The sequence below is a fragment of the Apium graveolens genome, chromosome 2 (assembly GCF_009905375.1).
Source record: "Apium graveolens cultivar Ventura chromosome 2, ASM990537v1, whole genome shotgun sequence".
Classification (NCBI taxonomy): Eukaryota; Viridiplantae; Streptophyta; class Magnoliopsida; order Apiales; family Apiaceae; genus Apium; species Apium graveolens.
Genome location: NC_133648.1, coordinates 320,889,864 through 320,906,909, shown reverse-complemented (window position 1 = coordinate 320,906,909; position 17,046 = coordinate 320,889,864). Strand labels below are relative to the sequence as shown.

The following is a 17,046-nucleotide window of genomic DNA, read 5'->3' as shown; positions in this document are numbered from 1 at the left end:
CACCGATTAACTTGTATTTTCTTTCTATATAATCACCCCCCTTTAATTTTGTCTTTCAATAATTACATTAATAATTCATACTATAAATAAAAAAGTTTGCTTGTAAATTAAATAAAAAAAAACAGTGAAGAAGCGGCTGTCCCCCTCCATTCCAGTGGAAAACACCACTTAGTAAAGGACAAGGGCATGTGCTTTTTTATTTGCCGACGTTTTTCTCTTCATCATTGGCTACCTTCATGATAAAAACTTTCACTTTGAGCTATGTGTTGATCATTTAAGCTCGGAAACGTAGATCTGCATAAAAAGTCCATCGATCCGAATTTATCTTGACTACATTCGTGATAAAAACGTTCACTTTGAGCTATGTGTTGATCACTTAAACTCGGAAACGTGCAGACATGCACAAAAAGCCCATCGATCCGAATTTTATCAACATTTGATAAATTCGGGGTTTTTTCTGAAACCGAACCGGCCCGTATTAACAACACCCAGATCAGAGGGGAATTCCCGGCTAGCATTAATATGACCACCGACCGCAATTAGTGGCCGAATTTGTACAAATCATGGCCAATACATCATATAATTAACGAGACAGAGAAACACTTGAGATACTACAAAAAGCTGATTACCAAATTGTACTAACCTGCTAATTATGTTCAAAAAGATGTAAGAGGAAATTTTGAGCACCAAAAGTGATTGTGATAGTAGACTTTTAAGCTGTCTATAATCATTACCTATTGCTTATTCAAAATTTGAATCCGATTACTTTACCTCCTTTTCCCTAAAATAATTAGTAACTCTAATTACTTGCTTTAGCTTGATGCATCTTCATAAACTGATAACTGTGCACTCTTCACTATACTAGATAAATTTGAAGAACTCAACAACTTTGTGTACTCTTCGCTTTCTTTACGTGATGTCCGGGGTTCAAACATTGTCAAATACTAGAAAAATTTTGCAGAACTATCAAAGTATATACCCATAAACTAAAAAAAAGTACATACCCTTAAAACAGTGAAGATTAAGAGGATGACCAAAGTCCCCAGGGCACTTTAACTTTTTATATTCAGCATACACTGTATGATATTGACAAATCATATCAAAATCAAGTAGCAATGTGACCTTCAGTGCACAAAATCTCCACTATGTGGAGATCAAGCTCTGCCTCTTTGATTGAATTGAACACCCTGAATAATTCTAAACATGCTATATGAGCTAAATATAAAATGCCCACTAATCCACTTTACACAGCCAAAGAGAAAGAAACCTCGGCACTTCAGCTAAACAACTCTCTTTCCTTGTTGTAAAGGAGTACATGACAATATACAAAATGTATATCTACCTAATCAAACTACATTAGTATGCTTCTTCAAGATATCACTTAATGTAGATCTACCTTACCACGGCATAAGGTTGTCTGACAGAACTTAAGGAAGAAGCCAAAGGCGTGCCTTGAGCTTAGCGGGTTCCATAGTACATCACCGAATTGAACAAGCCTTACCTTTGCACTATAAACTTGGAACTTGATTGGGCCTTCAAAGTAATGTTTCAATCCTATTGTTAGCTTGCCAAATCTATCCCTGATTTTTAAAATTTCGACCGCTAATATGAAACATTTGCTAGCAGCTAGCTTTTGCGACCCTTTAAAGGTTCCTCATCACTTGCATATAACGAAATGTTTTTCTTCAAACTTGTCATATGGCCTAAGTGAAAGTAGTAAGATTCTTGTATTCTCCCTAATACTTGTTTCTCATCATACATGAAACAGTGTTACATTCATATCATTAATCTACTTATTTTAATTCAAACATCTTCAACACAGTTCTGTAGTTCATGCTTCAAAAAAGCTAAACATGTCCCACTCAGAAGTAGAAACTGGGAAGGGTAAAATGCATGCATATTTTACTCCTGCCCCTACAAATAAATAAGCTGTTACTGCAAAAAACCTCTGCCTTCTAAGAACATAGAATTTTCTGAGTTTTTTAAGGTAACTGGCGAAAATTTTTTATCAAGAAGGCAACTGACCTGATGCACCTCAATAAATATGCACAATACAGTATATAACAGCTTCCTCGCTGCTGCTTCATAATAGAAATTCTAACCAAATCTCAAATTTGAGATCTATACCTACCATTCTTAATTTATTATGGCCTTGACATGCGATATAGACACAGCAACTCCATATCTATTCAATAATGTTTTGACTTAAAATAGGTTAAGCTAATAAATTCAGACTTTTAAAGCCTGATCAGTGATGTACGACAGGTTTTACAAAGGAATGGAAATAGACGAAGTTACGGAAGTGGTGGTGAAAACAAATTAAAATCGGAAAAAAAGAGCCAAAAGCCTTCAGAATGAGAACTGTGTCATGATACCACACTTCAAGGTAACTTTTAAACTGGGGAAATAATAAACCTAGACTGATTCTAATTAAACATATAAGTGAATGTTATTCAAGCTAATCATCCTCCATGATATGCAACTACATGATAACATCCAATGCAACTTCTTCTCATCATCCTGCATACTAAGATAGGATTATTGTTGCTGATAAGGTTGTCTCGCAGAACAAAAGGAGGAAATCCAAGGCGTGCCATGAGCCCAGCAAGAAGGTTAAAAGATGCACCCCCACTGTTTAATAAGCCTCTCCTTTGTCCTATAAGTATGGGTCCTATTTGGAGCTTGTTTAAGTAATGCTATAACCACAAGACAAAGACTAGTTATACCTTACAAGATATAAACTATCCCCAGTGTCTTTACTAACAAAAGAAGACCTACAGAACTAACAAAAGAAGACCTGCTTATCTGTTAACTCTGATACAGAATGTTCACTTGCTCCTGCCCACCCTTTACTCTAAAGTATCCTTCTTTTTATTGCTAAACCTACCATATTTATAGCCCCGACCCATTTGCATTATCAAGATGGCAACTCCATCATATCTATTCAATTACGTTTGAGTTGAAATGGTTTTGGTATTACATCGGAATTTGAACACGTGACCGCTGATGTAGGACATGTTTTACAAAGGCTATAAAAGAAGATACAAGTAGGTTTAAAGATTTAAAGACAAAAAATAAGGCCCTTGAAAAAGACAATTACAAGCCATGATCTAATAATTCATAACAATTAGGAATGATCTAGAATTGGGAATTTTAATTACACTAAGCTAATCCTAATCAAAATTAAGTTCCAACACTTAATCCTATACAAACTAACAGGTAAGTACCAACCTGATTCTTAAATATTCCACGCGATTATATAAGTAACAAGTACCTAACATTTGAATTCTCCGGTCCTCATTAATCATCTCCACTCTTAGGGAGCCCAATTTAGGATAAAATAGCACTCCCCTTCAACATAAATTGAATTTAATCTTCGATAATAATAGTAAACAACAGAAGATACAAAATTTCTAACATAGTAAATACAGCATAAAATTATAACAGAATAGCAAATTTAGGAACAAAAACCACAGTACTTTTTCGAGTTATGTTAAAGAAGCAAGTAAAATGTAAAAAATATAAAATGTAACACCTCATTTCTCAACCTAATAGTTCCCCATTTCTCGAAAAAATTACAACTTATCGCAGAAACGAAGCTGAAATCATTATTGAAATTCCGAAAACACGAAACTAATTCCCAAATTCGACAAAAAGCCCTAATTTAGAAAATTCAATTGCTATTATCATTACCGAACAGAATACGAAGCCTGGAAGCGAAATGACCGGAAGGTTCGAGAGCGGCTTCAGCAAGGAGACTAGATTTGATATGGCCGACACGATCTTCGAGGCTTTTCTGCTCTTCTTGTAGAGCGTAGTGGTCTTCTTGGAGTTCGTGAAGACGGTACTTTTGGCCGGCGGATCGGAGACTGAGGAGTAATATTCCGGTCATAACGAAGAGCTGAAAGAAGCTGTCTTTTCTTTTTATGGCGTTTGCGACGAAGCCGAGCGACTTGTTTGGCTTTGCGACGCCGCCGGTGGCTGAAGGGTTTGAGGATGACATGGCAGTGCTTCCGGTTGATTATTGCAATTTCATTTCTATCATTAAAACTATTTATACTGCACTTTTTCTTTTTCTTATTTTTTTTCCTTAGTACAAATTTTAGAACAAAGTTATTATTTTTTTGCGAGTCATTTTAGAGTTGTAATTCGGGTCAGACGGTTCGCGAGCTCGCCCGTTTTAAATTAAACGAGTCAAGTTCGTGCAGAGATTCCGACTCGACTCTTGAATGTGAAGTTCGTGCAGAGGCTCCGACTCGACTCATCAATGTCAAGTTCGTGCAGAGGTTCCAACTCGACTAATGAAATTAAAGGTGTCGAGTACGGGTACATGAGTCGGCTCGACTCAACTCTATTAATCTCGACTCGAAACTTGTCTCGCTTGGTCCAAATTAACAAGATTAGCAGATTTATCCTTGTACTAGTTATTTTATTAATTAATAATTAATATTCAAAAATAAATGTTGAATTTGTAAACTTTTGTATATGGAACCTTTATAAATTTAGAAAATAAATTAACTTTATTAAATTTCAAATAAATATTTTCAGTGGACATCAGTAAGTTTATTGTTTTATCATATCAACTTTAAGTTTAAGTTCGCATATGGCTCTAATTATTTTGTACTTTTTATTACCACAGTGCCAATAACTCTTCAAAAATTCACTTACAAATATTATTGTTTGCAAATTACATGAGAAACAACATTTGTTACAACACTTGTTCTTTTCAACAAGATTAAATGGAAACGTGTTCATCAAAAATACCTTATGATATAAATATACTACAGCCAAAAAATAAAAAGAGAGAGTGAATGCATCATTCAATAAAAATCTGAACACTCCAGGGATTGCAATTGGCAGAACTCCAATACCTAGGTTAAAAGTCCAAGCTACCGCACTGTTTATTCTCTATGGTCTTCCTGCTATTCCTTTCGTTATCTATACCTCCGCGGCCAATTCCTAGCTTTGGCAAACCCCGGTTCAGTCCCTCCAGTAAAACACACGCTTTACACCATTTCTTTGAAGGAAAAGATAAATATGATTAGCAACTAGAGTGATTAGGAATGACATTAAATTTCATGTTTTTGCTAAAACATTCATCAACCTACTTAAAGTAAAGCAAGAAAGAACATTTAATCTACAAAGAGTATTTCTGTATATCTATAATATTTGCGACTTCATTTGTCCTTTTCATGCCCTGAAGGCCCAAATTCGTGGTAAATATAATGGCATAATTTATTTTGACTCATAGTAAAAGACATTGTATTTTCTGGTGAACTCCTTTTGTGGAACATTTAAAGGAGGAAGCAAACAAGTCATTGCGGCCACATACAAATTGATTAAACTGATCAAGGGAATTGAAGCGGTATTATACTGTTACATGAAGATGTTGACTATAATAAGAAGACTGGCTCATAAAGTGAAATATTCCCTCTCAACCGTTGACAATTAGAAATATAAGAATTGGGGATTTGAAATTGAGTTAAAACTATCTCATTTTTTTAATTTCAAGCAATATGCAATATGGGAAAATTAAACACAACAAGAATATAAATGAAATGTCTAAAAAAAGGATCGAGGGTGAAGAAAAAGGACGCAAACGAGGAGAAGTCATCGTTCCTAACCAATTATGTCCAAAAAACTAATCTCAGCTCAAACAGAAGCATAAAAGATTATAATTATTAATGTGCAGTACATTACTAGGCAAAAGTGTCATGCAAGTTACAGGCATATTCACCAAGGAAACGTGAAAATTTGATTAAATACGCGCACTGCTGAAAGAGTGAACTGTAAAGATGTTAAGATAGCTCAACATATTTCAGCTAATAATTGATGCTATAAGTGTGTAACATCAATTATTAGCTGAAATTCGTTAATTCATAATAAAATACAAACAAAACTACCTGACTTGATATATAGCCACAGCGTTCACATGTTCCTTGCTCTGGCATTTTTGTAGAAGTAGCAATCCTGAAATCCTCACCTGATTTAATGATGTCCAGTATGGCTCTAGGTCTGCAATAATAAGCCATCCCACAATAATTAAAGTAACAGGAAGCAATTTGATAAAAGTAAAAAGAGTAAAATATACTGTAACTACTAAAAAGGTCACATGATATTGGTGAAGGTGTAATGCTTATATATAAGTAACCTGATCCTCTCTAAATCTTTAATGAACTCTCGAGCAAAACCACGATAAGCATTTGGAGAGTAAATACCTGTATTTGCAATGGAAATCAAACTTCGGTAAAGAAAAACATGAAAAATATATTTTGTAGTAAAACATGAGCAGAAAACATGTTCCAGGATCTAGTGGGCATAACAAAAACTATTTTGAAAGGCAAGATAGAAGATAAAAGCTATAAAATGATAACATTTTAATAAAATGAGAGATTAAGGTTAAAAAACAATGAGGACTGTTTATAATAAGAAAATCACCAGCACTCGATAAAGAGAACATCTACATAAAAGACAATACTATTAAGGGACAATTATTGTGAGAAAGGACACAGAATCTAGACGCAGTTACATAAATCATTCTGTAAAAATATCCAACTAAAACTTGAGCATTTATTCCAGGTGTACAGGTTGAAAATTCAGCAACATACAACGCAACCATAGTGTACAGTTATAAATTCAGTTATTGACAATACAAGCATATTGCTCATTTAGGAGAAAAAGGTTGAGAGATAAAATACACTTACACTCTGTGGAGAAGTAGTCCAGCTTTTTGAAGTATGCATACGTAACATCGGGTTAAAGTTTTGCAAATTAGGTATGACAATTACATAACGAAAAGTCATTAAAATAGTAAACAAAAATTACTAGTGGAAATAGATCAAACTACAAGCTCATTTAGAAAGGATATATAACAATCTCCTTCTCATATGTGTACTTAAACGGCTTGCATCTAGGAATTGGTCCATCTTCACCCGTAGTTATAGATGTACACCTGCCCAGCCTACATCATAAAGGGCATAAACCAAGTCAAATATCTGACAAAAAAACAAGGAAAACAGAGCAAACAAGCTCTAATGATATATTACCTGGCAATGTCACCTCGTAATATATTAAGGATAACTGTTTCTGCAATGTCATCTGCATTATGTCCAGTAACTACTTTGTCTACTTTCAACAAGGCAGCACCCCGGTCCAGGGCCTTGCAGAAAAATTAAAGGATCAAACTCAATGTTATGGCAGGCCAGTGCTAAGTGGTAAACAGGCATGAAGCATGTTCTTATTGCCAGATGTTAAAATGTCTGAGTGTTTCGTGAAGTGGACCGTAAAACACGGGAAAGATTAATAATGTAATTCAATATCTGTTCTGCTTAATTTATTGATTAAAGAAGAATGATACCTGGCGACGGAAGACCCCGCAAAATGTGCAATTATTCTTCAAGCCTATCATCTTTACTATCTCATCCATAGTCCACCCATACAAATCTTTATAAGAAACAACTTTTAATGGGAGTCCATACTGAAAAGAAAAAATAGAAAAGGTAAGTTGCATAATAAGGAAAAACGTAATACACAAGATGATTAGATGAATATAAGATAAAAAAGAGATTTACATTAACAAGTGAGATGGAGCAATATTAATGTATAAACTAAAATCAATAATATAGTAAAAGAATGGGGTCAGAGATGATGAAGCCATTTAGTTTACCTTGAAAAAAGGTTACTATCCACTAGAAGTTATCTTCGTCATTTATAAATAAAATGTAATTGTATTTCATAAGTTATAATCAGTTTGGATCATTTTATTAGTCATGTATAATTTATAATCTATACAGTTCATTAACAACAGTAACCTCTTTTGGGTTGAACACAATAGTACATCATCAATCTTCTTACAATTTTAACTACAGAACTTTACTAAATCTTATTAAATTCTAAAACCTACAATATTATTCATAATTGATGCGGGACACTCCTCAAGAAGCCAAAAAAACAATTTGCGAACAATATAGGCTTTGAAAGTCCAGTAATTAGAGTATTCTAGAATTAGTGTATCATATTAATAATGATCTACAGAAATAGTAGTAGGCGTAGCTATCTCTAAGAGTTCTATTTAAATTATTCATTGATTAACATATTCATTTTTTATTTACCCATTTTTGTTATTTTTTTGCTATTTAAAATCGTACTCTTTTTTCTTCTTTGAATTTTATTGTTCGTATGCAGATGTTAGTTTAATACGTCGCATTCATCCACCCAAAACTTCGCCAAAAAAAAATAAAATCAAACCCTTAAAAATTATAAAAAAGCACATTGTAATCAAAACAAATTTAATATGATCTTTCTTCAAATATTAAAAAAAACAAATCTCAACAACATACAAGTTTGTAAAGTAAATTATAAGATCATGATTCAAGCAAATTTAATACAATATTTTATGTACACCCTTAATATATATCATTGAAAATATCACTCGGCCTGATTGCAAAAATTCTATAAATCTGCAAATTTTATATGACACACACACACACACACACATATATATATATATACATATATGGTATTATATTTTTGTCACCCATTTAAATTTATTATTTAATAATTTTTTATATACTCACCCCTGCATGAATGGATCGATTATATTCCTACTACTTGATGCAGGACATCGGGTAAAAAATCCCAAAGAAAGTATTTGGGAGTAGTATTATAGGCTTCGGAAGCCCATAAACTAGAATATTATAAAATAGGTTTAAGTATATTATTATTGGTAATATATATTTTAGAGATATAGTTTAATTAGGAAAGTAGATTATTATATATAGTACCTTTATCATTGTAATTCAGCAGAGATTATTATTATTGAGAATTATATTGAGTTGTTTTTTTAATATCTCTTGCGAGAGAATTCTGCCCTAACCCTAAATCAGCCCCATCTCCTGTCACTACTAGACTGAAAATATAATTAGAATTACTAAAAACTTTACCAATTTATAAATTTAAAAATGTAATGAAAACTTTATACAATTATACAAGTATTTTCATGTTCAAGTACTTATCTTGTTTTCAATATGCATTTATAAATATATGGACACGTTTATACCAAGATCAATTAGTATTAATATTAATAAAAAAAATTAGAACGGCCATGTGCTTCGCATCGCACGGTTACCGTAAACTATTATATAAAATATAATAAGTGACAAGAAGTATTAGAAGGCACCTTTAAAAGGGTTATATTCACTTCTATGAAGTCAAATTAAATATTTACATATTTTGCACTCAAGATTTCAACTTCAAAGTCATTGTATACCCTATTTTTTTGCTAAATCCAAATAGTAAACTTATAAGTGATGTTCAACTTATAAGTTACTTACTAGATGCAAAAAAATGAATATTGAGCATAAGGAGGCCGCATCACCTGATCAGACAGCTGGCATTACTAGTAACAGAAATGACAGCTAATCAGTTAGTTAGAATTTTAGCACTACTTCTCTATATATAGTCATTATGTACCACAACTATGATGTAACTTTTACTTCTCTATGCTAAACATTTCAATACACTTTTTCTCTAAATCATGTCTTTGTTCTCTGCAATTCATCTCTGCATTTTCATTACTTAGCAAAGAAGACAGCTGAGTTTAATATGGTATCAGAGCAAAACTTCTTCAATGACGATTGTTCCGCATCTTCAAACGTATCTACATCTTACAGATTCAGGTGTATTCTAATCAATTAAATCTCTGAAATCGATAGTTTCATCTTACGATTTGCTTCATCATCGATAGTTTCATTTTTTTTTCCTAAATCTCTCTGAATTGTTGCGTGTTGATGTACAGTTTCATTTACATCAGTTGATTGATAGTTTTAATCTCCAAGTTGAATGATTGATATCTAAATCCCTCTAAATCGATTGATTCAATGGCGTCAAGTAGTATTAATCCATGGACAAGACCTCTTGTGTCATCTCCCGGTCCAGATCCGTCTAGTGTTCTTTACATTCATCCTTCGGATGCAAACACTTCACAACTTGTATCTGTCAAATTTAATGGAACAGGCTATAGTAATTGGAAACATTCTATCATGCTAAGCTTATCTGCTAAAAATAAGCTTTGTTTTGTTGATGGAACAGTCATGAAACCTAATGTTGGAACTGTTGAGTTCAAAACCTGGGAACGATGCAATGATTTGGTTTGTTCATGGTTACTGAATAGCTTAGATGAATCTATATCTCACAGTGTTATGTTTTTCAAAACAGCTCGAGAGATTTGGCTTGACTTGGAAGAAAGGTTTGGTTATGCATCTATGACACAAATCTACTCTATTGAACAACAACTTGCTGACCTCAGTCAAGGATCTAAGAGGGTTTCAGATTTCTTTACAAAAATTAAAGCTTTGTGGGATGCTATGAATGATATTAGTCCTATACCTCGCTGTACTTGCAATAAATGTACTTGTAATGTGTCACAAAAAGTACTGCAAATGCAACAGGATCAAAGGTTATCGCAATTTATGATGAAACTTACTGATAAATTTGCTACTGTAAGAGGCAATATCTTAATGCAGCAACCTTTGCCTAGTCTCTCAAATGCCTTTAGAATGTTTGCTCAAGAAGAAAGGCATCAAGAGTTGTCTACTCTAAGTGCACAAACTGAATCTCTGGCTTTTGTTGCTGATAATAAAAGGCATTCTAGGCCGGGAACATCTTATTCTCAAATGTCAACTTATACAGGAAAAGCACATATCAATTCTGCTGGTGGCACTGGTTCAACTGGGAATGCGTCTAATTCTGGATTTAAGAAGGGAAACAATTATTTTTGCACTCACTGCAACATTGCGGGACACAGTGTTGAAAGGTGTTTTAAAGTACATGGATATCCTCCAAACTTCAAGAACAATAAGGATAAAAAGTTTGCTGCAGTTTCTCATACTCATTCTGGTGCCGACACATCAAATGCATCTCTATCCTCTTCTGCTAATCCTACCATTTCACTGGCTCAGTATGAACAGCTTATGGAGCTTCTTAACAAACAGACTATTTCTACAGAATCACATGATTCTACTCATCATGCTATGTTGGCTGGTAAGACCTGTTTGCTAGCTGACAACATCTTTAATACTGAATGGTTGCTTGATAATGGTGCAACTGACCATATTTGTTCAAACTTGAGCATGTTTCTTACTTATAAACCAGTTACTGGTCCCTCTGAATTCATTATAGTTCCAAATGGAAGGAAGATTCCTATAATGCATACTGGATCTGTCAAAGTACAGGACATGGTTCTGCATAATGTTTTGCATATTCCTTTATTTCAGTACAATCTGATTTCAGTTCACAAGTTATGTACTGATATGAAATGTTCAGTCACTTTTAATGGCACTGACTGTTTGCTACAGGACCTTTGCAGAAAAGGAATCCAATTCTTCTTGGTAAATATCAAAGTGGACTTTACAGGACTTCTTCTACTCAAGATTCAGTTACCAGAACCAGTCTTCTCAGTGTTAAGGAGGATGCTAGCATTTGGCATCTCAGATTGGGTCATGTTCCTTTTCATAGACTCAAATTCATACCAGCTTTATCAAGTCTGAAATCTTCTTGTTCAAACCTTGTTTGTCAAGTGTGTCCTCTAGCTAAACAAACTAGATTAGTTTTTCCTCATAGCAGCATTCAGACTAAGTCTCCATTTGAATTGCTACATATTGATGTATGGGGACCCTACAAAGTTAAATAACATAATGGATGTAATCAATTTCTTACTATAGTAGATGATTTCAGTCGGTTTACTTGGGTTCATATGCTCAAAATTATTATGGCTGATTTTTTCACTTATGTTGAAACTCAATATAAAACCAAGGTTCAAGTTGAACCGTTCAACAGATCAGATCTGATAATGCAGCAAAATTATGTCAAGGTTTAATGCATAAATTGTTTCTGAGTAAAGGCATTTTTCATCAGACAAGTTGCAGTCACACTCCTCGGCAAAATGGAGTGGTGGAACGGAAGCATAGGCATCTGCTTGAAACTGCAAGGGCTTTGTTCTTCCAGTCTAAACTTCCACAACAATATTGGAATGAGAGTGTGTTGTGTGCTACTTACTTGATTAATAGGCTTCCACTCCAAAGCATTCAAAATGCAACACCCTTCTACAAATTAACCGGTAAAGAACCTTCCCTTGATCATTTAAGAGTTTTTGGTAGTCTTTGTTTTGTCTCTACAATTGCTGCTCATAGTGGGCAAATTTGATCAAAGATCTGCTGCTTGTGTTTTTCTTGGATATTCAGTATTTCAGAAAGGTTACAAAGTTTTGAACCTTAGCACTCATCAAATTTCTGTTTCTAGAAATGTTATCTTTCATGAATCTCACTTTCCTTTTCATTCACATGATGCTCCCACTTCTTTTCCAACACACATATATCTTCCATCTGTCACCTCTTCTTGCTTTAATGAATCTTTTGATTCAAGCCCTACTTTTACTCATTCCACAATATCACCAACTGATGATTCTGTTATGACACCAAGTTATGACTCACCCAGGAATCTGATTCTAGTCATATGGCTTCTTCTGATTCTGACTTACTTGATCTTAGTGTTTCTCCCAACATTACACCTAGTTTTTCTGTTCCATTAAGAAGATCCACCCGTGTTCACAAGCCTCTGCTTACCTTAGTTCTTATCAATGTAATACTGTTTCCACACCAAAACATTGGTGCAATCTTGTTCAATTTACACCTCCCCTTTCATCTTCATCATCTTGTGCCATTGTTGAACCTCGAACTTACAAAGAAGCAGCATTACAACCAATTTGGGTTCAAGCAATGCAGACTGAACTTCAAGCTTTACATACTAATCATACATGGGATTTAGTTCTGCTTCCTCCTCACAAGAAACCTATTGGTTCTAAATGGGTATTTAAGGTAAAGCTTAAATCTGATGGATCACTTGAGCGTTGCAAGGCTCGTCTGGTAGCTAAGGGTAGCTAAGGGCTACAATCAATGTTTTGGTATTGATTATGCTGAAACGTTTTCTCCCGTTGTTAAAATGAGTACTGTTCGCACTCTTCTAGCAGTTGCAGCTTCTAAAAAATGGGTTTTACATCAGTTGGACGTGAACAATGCTTTCCCCCATGGAAATTTAAAGGAAGAGGTATATATGCAAGTTCCAGATGGGGTTCCTAATCCTTGCAATTTTGTGTGTTTGCTTCGAAAATCTTTGTATGGTTTAAAACAGGCCTCTCGGGAGTGGCATGAGAATTAGTGGAAGAGTTACTTTGTCAAGGTTTTACTCAATCTCGTAATGACTGCAGTTTGTTTATTAAGAAACACTTGGTTGTATTTGTATTGTTGTTGTCTATGTTGACGATGTGATATTAACTGGGGATGATGCTCAGGCCATTTCTCATCTTAAATCTCATTTAGATACCCTGTTTGGAATTAAGGATCTTGGCCAACTGCATTATTTTTTGGGAATTGAGGTAACTCATTCACCTGATGGTATTGTTCTCTGTCAAAGAAAGTTTGCTATTGAGTTGCTAGCTGAAGCTACACTTGATGTTACTCGTCCTGTTTGTACCCCTTTACCAGTTCATCTCAAATTATCCAATGCTGAAGGGATTTTGCTTTCAAATCCTGAGTTGTACAGGTCTCTTGTTGGTAAGCTCAACTATCTCACTAATACTCAGCCAGTTCTTTCATATACTGTTCAAACACTGAGTCAATACATGCATGCTCCTCGTGACACTCATTTGGTTGCTTTTCATCACACTCTGCGTTATTTAGCTGGTACTATTCATCAAGGAATCCTGCTAAAAGCTTCAGACCAGCTCCAGATACAGGCTTTTTCTGATGTTGATTGGGGTTCTTGCCTGGATTCTTGCCGTTCTATCACAGGTTACGTTATGTTGTTAGGAAACTCACCTGTTTCATGGAAGTCTAAGAAACAACACACTGTTTCTAAATCTTCTGCAGAAGCCGAATATCGTGCAACGGCTTCTGCAGCTACTGAGGTCACATGGCTTGTCCGCTTGTTGAATGAACTTGGTTTATCTACACTGAAACCTGTGTTGCTTCATTGTGATAATCAATCGGCTTTACACATTGCTAAGAACCCAGTATTTCATGAACGAACCAAGCATATCGAGCATGATTGTCATTTCACCCGTGATAAGGTTCTAGAAGGCCTTGTGTAGCTCAGTTACTTGCCGACAAGATCTCAGCTAGCTAATGTTCTTACCAAAGGTTCTCTTTCTCCTCAGTTCAATGATTTGGTTCACAAGTTGGGCATGTTTACCCTTCCCAACTTGAGGGGGGATATTGAGCATAAGGAGGCTGCATCACCTGATCAGACAGCTGGCATTATAGGGCTGTGCATCCGGTTCGGTTAACCGAAAATCGAACCGAATAACCGATTTTCTTTCGGTTCGGTTAACCAAAATATGAAATTCGGTTCGGTTTTCGGTAATGATTTTTTAAAAATCGGTTTTTCGGTTTTTAACCGCGGTTAACCGAAAACCGAATAAATTAACCGAAATTATTTATATGTGATAATAATTTATTATTTATATCTACATGTACTATACTTTCTTTCTACAGACATAAGCGAATAACTTAAACTTCTGAAGCGAACTGAAGCGAACTGAAGCTACCGGCGTCGCCCTCCACTCCACAGTCCACACTACCAAATGCAGACTCAGGTGAGTTTGGTGGATCAAAATACAATCCAGTAGGCAGTAGCTAGCTTATTAAAGATAATTCACCTGACTCGGGTCACCTGAGTATGTTGTAAGATCTAATTCTTTATATTTTTATCCAAATGCAGACTTGCAGTTGCGGAGGCTTGGAGCCAGGACTAGGAGCACTGGAGCAGTGCAACATGTGGAGTCAGGTCTCTGGAGTTGTATTTGTTTTGAAATTCGCCAAGTTGTATTTGTTTTGAATGCAAACTAATGTTATGAAACATCAAAAACTTATAATTCTGTTTGCTTGAAATTGCTGCTTGTAAACTTAAATTCTCTGATTATTTTTGGATAAATTTAGCCTTTTCTTTTGAAATTCGGTTTTATATTTCGGTTTCGGCAATAACCGGTTTATTTATTTCGGTTTCGGTTTCAAACCGAATAAATTTCGGTTCGGTTTTCGGCAGGGGTTTTTACAATATTTCGGTTTCGGTTAACCGAAAAAAAAATTCGGTTTCGGTTAACCGAATGCACAGCCCTAGCTGGCATTACTAGTAACAGAAATGACAGCTAATCAGTTAGTTAGAATTTTAGCACTACTTCTCTATATATAGTCATTATGTACCACAACTGTGATGTAACTTTTACTTCTCTATGCTAAACATTTCAATACACTTTTTCTCTAAATCATGTCTTTGTTCTCTGCAATTCATCTCTGCATTTTCATTACTTAGCAAAGAAGACAGCTGAGTTTAAGAACGAATGCCCTATATATGATCAGATGCAGCTATCTCTATCTCCAGTATAAAAAAATATCACTATAATTACTGTAAGAGCGTAGAAGTTCCATGTGCACAAAAAGCTAAACAGATTGTTTTTCCTACACAAACAGTCAGGGAAAGATGATAAATTCAGTTTGAAATTCGACACTGGCACATAGAACACTAGTAGATACAAAAGGCTCGAAATTTTATACTGCACATACAATTAACAATGAGAAGTTTATGACTTAGGAGGTATATATCAGGAAGACAAGTGTAAGTAAATAACATGAAGATAACAAGCTCTCAGAATGAAATTAGCACATTACAAAAAACATTCCTAACCTGAATCTCATTTCTTTTGACAGTTTCGAGTGAATCATCCCTGTAACCAGTGATTCCTTCATCAACGGATAACAAAAAGAGATCCAGACCATAGTTATGGCGGCGATTTAATTCAGCCATAACATAAGCAAGCACAGTTGAATCTACAAATTTAATTAAATAACTGTCATTAGACTATGCTCCATAACTCATAATACATTGTTAAACACTAAAAACAATTCCTCAAGCTTCAATTAAATAAATGCACCACGATGACGATATACACTAAATCACAATCACTTAAGAGCACAGAATAATGCACAGTACAATTTACCTTTTCCACCGGAGGCTCCAATAGCAATACGTTCTCCGGGCTTAAAAAGATGGTTATCGACTACAACTTTATGAATTTCCTCTTCGAAAACCTCATAGAAGCATTCCCTGCAAATCTTGAAGAACATAGCATTTTCGAAACAGCTTCAATCAATACTTACAAAAGAAACATTCAATGGCATACTCACAATTATATCTATCAGTTCCATGTGATGACATAAAAGAGTAATAGTAGTGAGGGAGAGAGAGAGAGAGAGAGAGAGAGAGAGAGAGAGAGAGTACCTGAGTAATTTGATACTAAAGTAGTAATTAAGAGGGAGAGAGGGGGAGAGAGAGAGAGAGAGAGGAGAGAGAAAGAGAGAGAGAGAGAGAGAGAGAGAGAGAGAGAGAGAGAGAGAGAGAGAGAGTAAAAACCTGTTGTAGGGTTTTAGGTCTTTTGAGAGCAGCCTTTCTTTGATTGCAAACAGAGCAATTACGAACTCGGCCGGCCTTGTCCGCAACCTCCTCCATCGATTTGCGTTGCTTGTATTGTATTCAGAGGGAGGAGGAGAAGAAGAATATTACGACTAAAGTTTCAAGAATAATAAAACTCCCAAATTAATAGTACTACTTTTTATATAAATACCAAAGGACAAAAAAAGTTAATAGTGAATGCAAAGGGAAACAACAAAGGATTCTTTGTATTATATTTTGAATTACAATTAAGAAAAAAATAATAATGATTTCACCTTTGATTGGTTTGAGTAGGTTTTCAAAAGTTTTATGGAGTAACTATTTGATTGGAGTCTTAGAGTTCATATATGTTTTACAAATAAAATATAGGTTAAAATATTGCAAAATATATTATTTTTCGACAATCATCCCTATTCTATTAAAAATCTTGTAGATTGCATATATTTTACGAGCAGAATATTACAAAATATATTATTCTATAAAAAATATTTAGTTTGCAGAATATAAATGTTAATGTTGAACATACATATTATACTGTAAATATAT

The 17,046-nt window shown here is 34.6% G+C and overlaps 2 protein-coding genes across 2 annotated transcripts; both read right to left on the bottom strand.

The window, feature by feature from the left end:
* Window positions 1–3,488: 3,488 nt before the first annotated feature.
* Window positions 3,489–4,063, bottom strand: LOC141706462 (uncharacterized). Its single transcript, XM_074509222.1, has one exon. The coding sequence runs from the start codon at window positions 4,001–4,003 to the stop codon at window positions 3,674–3,676; it is 330 nt and encodes a 109-aa protein (XP_074365323.1). The 5' UTR covers window positions 4,004–4,063; the 3' UTR covers window positions 3,489–3,673.
* Window positions 4,064–4,651: 588 nt separating this feature from the next.
* Window positions 4,652–16,637, bottom strand: LOC141709079 (cytoplasmic tRNA 2-thiolation protein 1). The gene is made up of 10 exons (XM_074512979.1): window positions 16,462–16,637; window positions 16,049–16,163; window positions 15,736–15,878; window positions 7,358–7,477; window positions 7,047–7,159; window positions 6,869–6,961; window positions 6,705–6,745; window positions 6,152–6,218; window positions 5,904–6,015; window positions 4,652–5,017 (listed from the first exon to the last, which is right to left on the bottom strand). The coding sequence occupies exons 1-10, from the start codon at window positions 16,555–16,557 to the stop codon at window positions 4,877–4,879; spliced, it is 1,041 nt and encodes a 346-aa protein (XP_074369080.1). The 5' UTR covers window positions 16,558–16,637; the 3' UTR covers window positions 4,652–4,876.
* Window positions 16,638–17,046: the final 409 nt, after the last annotated feature.